The sequence below is a fragment of the Haemaphysalis longicornis genome, unplaced genomic scaffold (genome assembly GCF_048455015.1).
Source record: "Haemaphysalis longicornis isolate Haplotype H1 unplaced genomic scaffold, Haemaphysalis longicornis Haplotype H1 scaffold_7, whole genome shotgun sequence".
Taxonomy (NCBI): Eukaryota; Metazoa; Arthropoda; class Arachnida; order Ixodida; family Ixodidae; genus Haemaphysalis; species Haemaphysalis longicornis.
Window position 1 is genome coordinate 8,673,418 of NW_027526422.1, and position 9,944 is coordinate 8,683,361.

The 9,944-nt window shown below is 50.8% G+C and overlaps 1 protein-coding gene across 1 annotated transcript; it reads right to left on the minus strand.

Moving 5' to 3' along the window:
• Positions 1–403: 403 nt before the first annotated feature.
• LOC144144987 (uncharacterized) lies at positions 404–5,425 on the minus strand. Its single transcript, XM_077676486.1, has 3 exons — positions 5,284–5,425; positions 4,453–4,546; positions 404–1,322 (listed from the first exon to the last, which is right to left on the minus strand). The coding sequence occupies exons 1-3, from the start codon at positions 5,423–5,425 to the stop codon at positions 437–439; spliced, it is 1,122 nt and encodes a 373-aa protein (XP_077532612.1). The 3' UTR covers positions 404–436.
• Between the last annotated feature and the right edge of the window lie 4,519 nt (positions 5,426–9,944).

Consider the following 9,944-nt stretch of genomic DNA (forward strand, 5'->3'; position numbering starts at 1 on the left):
ACACCCCCAGATCTGCAAATGCGAACAGCCCAAGTGGCGAAACTTGAAGGAATAGCCCTGTTTGATTTGGTGACCGCCCCTCCCGCACCCCTCTTCTCAGATCATAGAAATAATGGGCGCGACCAGCGGTATAAATAGTCATACCCTGAGTCCCCTTGCCGGTTCAGGCCGTTATGATGGGTCGAATGGGACACCGGTGCACACTGGGGTCGAGGTCTGCCCGCTTTCCTGAAATATTTCGAAGTAACCCCAACGGCCTTCGTGCCTACAAACTGAGAGGTATTCCTATTATGTTTATGCAGAAATACCGTGTAAAATGCATATTAATGGAACAGCGACAGCAGGCCCGGAAGATTCACAAAGGGGAGCGTATCTCCACGTGGCGATCGTTTCGTCTCTTTATTCACTAAACATACGCAGGAGCCCGCGCGGCTCGCTAGTAGTCGGCGAAGGTGACCCTGCGCACGACGCGCGGAGGTTCCTCCTCGGACGTGCCAGAGGATCGCACGTCTTCGCCGCCGTAGCCAGCGCCTCCAGCGGTTATCCGTTGCAGCCTGCGCAAAAGCTCGTCCACGGCGTCCAGCGGGAGGGCGCTCGGCGTTTCGCCCATGGGGAAGGACTGGAACGACGAGCCGTCCGCTTCGTCACTTCGCGCGAACGCCAGCGGGGATTCGGGTCTGCGGTGGTGAGCGAACGCCGCCAAAACAGTGGCAGGTGCGGCCGGCGGTTCGGACGTCTGCGAATCGTGCGTCGTCTGCTGTGGAGTGAACGGCAGCGAGGACTGTTGCTCGACCGGGCGCACCGCAGCCGCAGACGGGATTGGCGTCGCCTCTTGCGGCGTCCAGGCCAGACCGCGGGGGCCGGCGGTGTACTTCCGGAGAAAGGTGAGCGGGGACGCAGGTGCGCCGCCACTGGAGACTCCGGCCCGCAGCCCAGCCTGGCTCTTGAGCCTCTGGAGCAGCTTGCCCTGGTACACGGGCGAAGGCAGCAGCCGGAAGGCGCGCTTGGCCCATAGTGTCGGAGCGTCCTGAGCTGGGACACCGGCCTCGTGGAAGTCATCGGACTGGGATGCCACGTGGGCCCCCCGGCCGGCCTTCTTGTAAAACCGGGTCCACTCGCGCAGACGGCCGTAGTCAATGACCGGCATACGCAACCATGCCAGGATCGCTTCGCGCCGCCCCAAACCACCGCTGGCCATGCAGGGCTCTCTAACAGGAGGCCAAGACGAAGTGGCGTAAAGAGGATGCCCACTTGCCGCAGCCACGTGATCTACATTGCTCGGCTGGTCGACCGCTGGTTGAAAGCACCCTGCGGATCGCCACCTGCAAAGTCAAGAAAAGAATATGAGGGCAAAATGATACTCATAAAATGCAACCAGTTGCGACTATTGCTTCTGCTAAAATTATCTCGCGTGAGGGAGCTCCTCACTCCAAGTGCAGCAGGGGCAGGGAGAACAAGGACAAAAAAATTCCAGGTGCCCCCCGTTTTAAGAAATTAGGTTTCAAGCGGTGCAAGTATATCCCGAATTTGGTCTGGCGCTGGTGTTCCACGTAATAAATACTGTTCGTAGCTAGGTGCATGCCTTAAGCAAACCCAAGAAAATGTGCGCATATTTTGCGTGTTATAATCTTTTTCATGTGGGCTTATGCTGCATGTTGCCTTATGTATACGAGCCAATGTGCATGCGTACAGCCCCCGGCGGTCTGCTCGTGCAGTCATACACATTCGTTCCTTAACGGCTGCGATGTCCGCAAGCCGTTAAAGGAGTACTGACAATAAATTTCTCGCTTTCAGTTTTTATGCTGTAAAGAATATCTATTGGCCCAGTAATTACGACAATCGAACCGAACCGCCAACATAGAATTAATTATAGCACGTTTATTGCAACCAGTTTCAAATTCGGTCGCCGTACGGGGAAATGGCCGTTCGAAGGCCAGCCTGCAAGCGGGCCAGTCTTACGTAACGGTGTCACCCGTGACGCCAGGGACGTTCGCCGCATCGTCTGCTACAATTGCACATGGTCCGCACTCGCCCGCGCAGTCGACATGTCGTCTGAATCCTTAGACTCGGATGAGTCGCTGCCACCCGAAAGACAGACAGACAGACAGACAGACAGACAGACAGAACAACTTTATTTGGCCAGGGGATTAGGCCGGCGATGTCTTCGCCGTCGTCCGTTTTTTAATGTCACTGCGGCTCGAACCGGCGCAGACCGTGATAGCAACAGCTTGTCGCCACTCTTATAATCAATCTGATCGCGAAAAAGAAGTTCCATATGCGAGAAAGTAGATGTTAGTGTGTTGAAAAATTGTGCTAGGGGTTGTTATCAGCGCTGAATTTAAAAGCGGCGTTCAGATATTTGCCGCTATGGTAAGCCTATACGCTGACCGGCAGCGGAGGTTCGGCGCTCCGACCCAGCACTGCCGGCACCGCGGTGCGGCGAGCGACCGAAAGATGGCGCCACCTGCGCGCTAGAATCAAAACAGGCCACGGCAGATGTCTTGGTCACCGACCACTGAAACGGCAATTATCGCCAAAATAAAGCTCCATATGCGAAAATGGAGATGATAGTGTGGTGAAAAGTTCTGTAAGGAATGGTCATTCGCAGTTGTACCGATACCGGCTATCAAATAGTCGCCACGGTACTAAGCCTAAAGTTTCCAACACCCAAGCTGACCCTAGCAACCTAGAGCCCTCTGCCTTGGGCGACAGTTCTTGCGGCCGCCGCCGCGCACGCACTCAGTCCACGTTTAGCGCTGCATGTCGTCGCGTGGAAAATAGCGCATCTTGGCGTTGTCGTCGATTTGCTCGGACAGGCTTCCACGAGCAGTACTTCGCATTCCGCGAAATTGCAATAGCACAACTTGGCCGAGCTCGGCGACACCACCGCCGCGTCGCCGCGGTGCGCGTCGACATCGCGCACCGCGCGGTGCCGGCACAGCGCAATTTTCGGCACCAGTGCAAGGGAACACCATGCGCCGGCCACGAACTGAAGAGCAAAGACGTCGAACACGCAAAGTGCGCAAAGTTTACAAGCATTGCTCACACAGGTACACCCACGTCTCCTGCCCAAACGAATACCACTGACAGCAGCAGAGCAGGACATCGTTTCCGGTCCCGAAAACGACTATATGACGTCACCCTGAACCGGACAGACAAGCCGGCCAATGTTTCGTCACGCCGAAAGCGATTTCGCTAGTGCTGCCGATTTGTGGAAGCTCACGGCCGGGACCATAAAAATCGATTTTAGATGTGATTCCGTCCTCGGATCGCTGCAAAAATTTTTTTGAGGCATCTGTACAAACTACTGAAGCCAATTATATCACTTTTTAGGCGTCAAGGCTGCGATGTCCGCAAGACATCTATGTTCACTGCTTCAAATGTGAAACTTGAATACTTCAAGCCCTTTTTAATGAAATGCTAAAAAGTTTGCTGACATAAAAAAAGCCTGTCTGTGCAGTAAATCAAAATGTTCCAGATGACAGGACGCGATTCTGGCAACAGACCGGCATAGACAGCACCCCCCCCCCCTCAAAAAAAAAAAGGAAATGCTAAATGCTACAAGCAGCTTTAACTCCATTTCAACTATTAGTTTCTCGATCCATTGCGGTGATATCGCAAATGCTGCTTAATGTTTATTTGGAATGGCTACGTCCTCGTGCCGTCTTGTTTTTGTTTTTCTCAAGTGATCAGATTCGAATTCTTTGTTATTCAAAAATTAAAATATTCACGCTTTCCGATCTCACAACCCACCATATTACCATAATCATCGTCGTATTCTTGTGGTCACTGTCTAGTGATTATAGTCATTGTCCTCCTACGTGTATCCACGGCAGGACGCATACTACCTTTGACTGGGAGTTTTCGACCGAATGCAACACCCCAGTGGCCAGATCCTGTCCTGAACCTGTGCAGTTGATCCTGTTGTGCCCGCCTAGTTTAGCCTCACTTGTACTGATATGATGAAGTTATTTCCTATTGTGCTAGGAAGCACTCAGGCCTAAGTTTGCAATGGTCGGCGGTAACTCTCCCAGATTCTCAAGTTACTGAGGTGCAGGTGGAGAATTCAAGTACGTGTGGCCATTGTCAACGTCAACGAGGCAGCACAAACTTTGGCGCATGATTGGCCTCAAGCTGTTTAAAGCTAAAGGGCGCCCATCATTGATGCATGAATGATGAGACATGTAGAGAGCATAATAAATCATGCCATAATACATATACAAATACTTCAATACAAGTTCCCTTAATATGAATACCTTGCATCTGCCATATTTAGCGATAACATTTAGATATTGGTGAGTACGATAACCTGTATGTCTTCAGCGTGTTACAGCCCTGTTTCTAAGTTATCCAAAGATGAAAGACGTCCGGAGAAACGACGCAACGGATTGAGCAGATCGTTCAGCGTGGAGGCGGAAAATCACGGGCATATATGCGTCCGCCGACTCGTACCGTTTGGAGACAAAGCAGGCAATCGATGTGGCCGACACCACGGCAGCTACCAAGAAGGGCGCCAGCCACGAAATCCACGGCCGGATGTCGTTCACTGCAGCGAAGGAAAGAGTAGCAAAGACGGGAAAGCAGTGAGAGGTTTCTCCAAGCCGGTACTTACGAAACGCCATTGCTCATTAGGTCCTACACTACTGTTCACGCGGTGGGCGAAATTCATTGCACATGCTTCATTGACGCCCACGTAGCTACTGAGGCCGTCATGCATGTCTCTTCAGACACCATTACTTTTCTTTCCTGCTTTGGCTGGCGTTTTATAGTACGGTTCATAATCTTTGTATCACGGGATATCCTCTGATGACGCAGAGTTACGATCTCATTGACGAGGGCCTTGTATGGGGAGCGATATTGTGACCCCTCCTCCGCCTCATGAGTCCATTCCTCCCTTGCGTGAGAACGAGAAGCGAGTCATGATGGCCGGGACGATGCGTTGGGACGTGCTACTGTTACTATACGCGCATTCAGACACTTTGTTGCCGTCGAAGCCGTTATTTGAGATCGCTTCATTACCGGCAGTGATAGCGACTGCGAAAGGCTACGACAGACGTACGCGCATATGGGTTTCCTTTTGAAGCCAGGTCATATTGTACCACGAAAAAGTAAAGGTTTTGTTTTTCAAGTTATTTCTTAGGGCTTGTGTGAGTACGTAGTGGGGACGAGCGGCTCACCAGCGCCCAGCGCATGGGAATCACGTGCCCCACAAAGCTTTACCGAATCAGCAGTGCAGTCTCGTGGCCAGCCCTTTACTACCGCATGAGTTGTGGCCCTGCTGACCTGGCTGGCAGTCCTTCTTGTCCCGTAGCGCGTACGGCGACACGCACACGCAGAGGTTGTGGATGCAGCGAAGATAGGGATTGGCCGCTGCGCACTCTTCCGTCACGTGGCACTCGTCGAAGAGGTCCCTCGCTGTGCGCATGCGTACGAGCAACGCACATCAACCCCTGTGAAGCCGTTCAATCGGCATTGCTTCGTGGACTGGACGAGTAAACCAGTCTGCCCCCCTGTAGCACTTCGTGAGTTCTACTATCGTCGCACGAGAAAATCAATTCTAAAAGGCCGTACGGCCTTTATAATTCCGCTTAAAAGCGCACCCATATTTTCACCCCTATATACTAGAAAATACCCCCTTATATTTTTGCTCGCTAAAGAACCCGACCTTAAAGGATTTAAAAAACATAAGTTTGGTTCATTCAAAAGATTCCATAGTTAGAACCTTACTGACACCACTTTTAACGTAAACTTCGCTCAAATAAGCTACCTAATTAGGAAAAAAGGGAATGGCCATGCGACCCACTAGATCATTTCCCTTAACAGAACCTATACGATACCAGCCAGCCCTGCGATTGGCGGAGGCCGGCAAAAGCAAAAGCAAATTAGGCAGAGCTTATAAGCTTGCCCAACGAGCTATTTGCGTTTAAATTTTGGGCACGTCCTTTTTAAAGCCGTGAGAATGGTGGGACAAACAGTGGAAGTTACGAAAGCAACGTAAACATAGAAGTACCGATGCGTGCTGCTGTTGGTTCTGCACGCACTATGCTTGGTTTAGCTGCACAGCACTGCGGGGCTTAGGGGTTGCCTCAGACGACAGTGGCCGATTGGCACAAGCAACGGTGTCTTAAGTGACTATATATGTCGAGCGAGCACTATGTTTCACGAAACGATTATTTTCTCCCCGAACAAACACAGGTCAGGTTTAAATACGGTCACAAACACACCAAAGGCAGAAAACGGCTTGGCACGGTATGGTGGCGCCATTAGGTTCACTAACGGTAAACAAGGCTTCCCAATCTGCTACAGTGCGGTGATGTCATCGCAGACCACGAAAACGCACGATTTATCAGGAAAATCAAAGTTTTAACTTAAATTAATTAATTTCTCGGTGAATAAAGCATCGTTTGCATTCGGAGAAGCACTGGGGGCACTATAAAACACGAAATCTTTCCAATAACACGAACTTGTATTTTGTCTTCATGGCTCCTTTAAAGGGGCTCGATGCAAGTGCTTTGTAAAGATACATTCGGGCTTTTGCAGGTAATAAATGAGGAGTGCTAAAAACTCCATATTTTATGAGGTTGCTTATATTGCCTCTAAAAAAACTTCCCATCAGTACATTTGTGTATAGATAGAAGCCGACTTCGACGGGGCTTGGGGGATAGCAGAACGGAATACTCATTTATCCAAGAATTCCCACATGCGAGTTTCTTCCTTTTTCTTCAACGTGCGTGTGCTAAGGGTTTAGATAATTCACTGACACTAGCTCATTAACTTAGTATTATTGACAAAAGGCTAGCTATGTTCGTATTTTATTTCGAAAGGATAGTAGTAAGAAGCTAAATAAATATAGGCATTAAAAACAACTATTAAATCAGATTACAAAGTTTACGCATTTTACGCACAGGAGCTACACATGGGCAATTATGCCCATTGTAGGGCAAAAATTCGGAATGATTGAGACCGCGTAAGGACTTTACGTGGGCTGAATTCTCTGCGCAAGAGAGTTTTTATTTCCAGCATCCTACAGAAAAACTGCAGCGCGCGACCTGAAACAAAAGCCGTGGAACTAGCCACGAAAGGTTTACGATAAAGCTGGACCGAGGTTAGACAAAAACTTCAGTGCAATAAATGCACAAATGCATGTGAAAAAAACAGGTTAAAGCATCCGTGAGTTACGGTCTCTTTACCTTATATTTTGCTTTTTTAGCACAAAAATTGGGGTATAAACAATTAGCCTCGATTAATTTCCAGACCAGGGGCCCAATTCTCTAAAACGAGAGGCCGTCGTTTTCGATTCCCGGCCGCGGCGGCCGCTTTTCTGATGGAGGCGAAAAGCGAAAACGCCCGTGTGTTCGAGATTTCGGCGCAGGTTAAAGATTCCCAGGTGGTCAAAATTAATCCGGAGCTCTCCATTACGGCGCGCCTCATCACCTCATTAGCGTCGGTGTGTTAAAACCCACACTCAGAGGCCGTCGTTTTGAAACGACACGGTAGCGCTATGCAAATGCCTGTACATTAGTTCTCGGGTTGGGGCGCCGCTTTGAGGGCCAGAGACAGAGCAAAAACCACTGAGGGGGTACTGCAACAAGGGTGCAAAGCGACACCCAACACTGCGTGTCGCTTTTACAGTGCTACGTGTCGCCTTACGCCCTTGCCACAGGGCTCCCCTCAGGGGCTTTTGCTCTGTCTCTGGCCCTCAAAGCGGCGCCCCAACCCGAGAACTAATGTACAGGCAATTGCATAGCGCTACCGCGTCGTTTCAAAACGACGGCCTCTCGCTTTAGAGAATTGGGCCCAGCATGAGATAAGTCGAATGTTTTGCCGCTGTTTTTTTTTTTTCGACACTTCAATCTAGCAACCTCCTTCATCTATGTTGGTAACCCCACTTTCTTCTTTGAACAAACAACGCTCCACGAAGGCGGTGACGAAAGGAATCTGGCAAATAACTTCAATGCGTCAAGGCGCAGGGAGGACATCGTAACTGCTGACTTTTTTGCACAAGGTTTCAAGGGGGGGCGGGGGGGGGTTCCTGAAAAAATACTGTTCACAATAAGTTGATTGATTGTAGGGTTTAATGCGCTGACGCAACGCAGCTGCGATGAGGTGCGCCGTAGTGGAGGGCTCCGGATTCATTTTGACCACCTGGGGTTCTTTAACGTGCGCCGAAATCTCGTACACACAGGCGTTTTTGCTTTTCGCCTCCATTAGAAAAGCGGCCGCCGCGGCCGGGAGTCGCACCCGCGACCTATAGTGCTCAGCAGCGCAACCCCTTATACACCGAGCCACCGCGGAGGGTTGTTCACAATAAATCATATCTGAAACCAGGTAGCGTTTCACTACCTCAAGCTAATGGGAAGGGCATAGTCTGACTGTGACCACCTGGGGGTCTTAGACGCACGCCGCAGTTTTTTTTTTTCGCAGGGGCATTTCGGTGTAACTCGTCCACAAGAAATTGTTCCTCCGCATCCACCGGGAGTCGAACCCACGACGGCGTGCAGCACGCACATTTTAGCCACACCGCCTGCCACGGAGGGTAAGCGACTAATATTAAACGCAGCACACGAACCCGATGATTGAAAAGAGCGCATTTTCTGGACAAGTACCTAACAGCGATGTGAACAACACAGATGCTCATCTTGTGTGCTTCCAGTGATGTTCCGTTCGGGGAAGTGTCCCTTTATCGGGAAGTTTCGGCTGTAATAGTGGCCAAAAGGGAAAAAAGGGAATTTTTAATATGTACAGCGAATTTTAGGAGTCTGGGCTACACTCCCTAATGCTAAATTTGGGCACAGCGCGATTTGCAGTCTTCTCGGTCACGGCACATGTCTTCTGCGTCCCAGGAAGTAATCGCGTGATCAGCGAATGCGCGGCGACGCTCGCTACTCTGCTGTTATATCACAGGCGACACCGCCACAGGCCAGCGTGTTGTTGATTGATTATAAAGTACAACGCGGCGACGCTACACAGGCGATGAGGCGCGCCGTAGTGGAGGGCTCGGGATTAATTTTGACTACCTGGGGATCTTTAACGTGGGCGGAAATCTCGAACACGCGGGCGTTTTCGCTTTTCGCCTCCATTAGAAAAGCGGTCGCCGCGGGCGGGAGCTGAACACGCGTCCTCGGGCTCAGCAGCACAACGCCTTAGCCACTGAGCCACCGCGGCGGGTTCAGTGTGTTCTTGCGAATCATGTGTGAACCTCCCGCGCAAACCTCACGTGGTTCGAATTAACCACGCGCGGGGAACCAGCGAGCATGTTGCTGCAAATCGTGTTAGAACATCTCGCGTAAATGTCGCGTGGTTGGTATTAGCGGCCAACGGAACAGTGTCTGGGAAGGGGGAGGGCGCTCTTTGGCGGCGGCGCATGAAACAAGAGTACGGGATAAAGGGGAGGCAGTGACAGTACCATAGCCGCGCGTGCTGCCCTCCTCCCCACCCTTCGCCCCCACCCGTCTCCGTTTTCTTTCAGCCGACCCTGTTGCGTTCGGTCATACGGTAACGCGGACGCCTACGCCGGGTTACCCTGGTAACGGCTGCCAGAAGGCTGCGTCCTAAAATAATGCCAGTAAACCGGATCTCACATCATTTATCACTTTGGTTTATGTGAAAAAGTTCTCTTAGACTATGTCGGATTTGCGTTCAAGTATCCGCAGTCATGTTCCCTTAAGCCAAAAATATCCAAGACCGTTTCCAATCCTGTTCGTAAAAAGCAGGGAGCATAGAAGGAAGGAATACTCTATGAGAAAGAGCTATATAAAAAAAGTAAAGCGTAAAGCCGCGGTGGCTGAAGGGCTGAAGCCTGTGCGCATTTATTTCTACGCAATATACAAAAACGTATTTCGGGTGCCCCTTAGTCACAGAGCAAGAATAAGACAGGAGGGGAAACGAGGCTTCCTAGCGCGGCCCGATACAAGCGCTCGTGATAGGTTAAGCTGGCGGCCCCT

Bases quoted from the DNA above. Each gene is read 5' to 3' on its own strand.
- LOC144144987 (XM_077676486.1), bottom strand. From the start codon at position 5,425: ATGCGCACAGCGAGGGACCTCTTCGACGAGTGCCACGTGACGGAAGAG. The intron at 4,547-5,283 runs GTCAGCAGGGCC...CCTTCGCTGCAG, and splicing joins CAAGAAGGACTGCCAGCCAG to TGAACGACATCCGGCCGTGG. The intron at 1,323-4,452 runs GTACGAGTCGGC...TTGACTTTGCAG, and splicing joins GCCTGCTTTGTCTCCAAACG to GTGGCGATCCGCAGGGTGCT.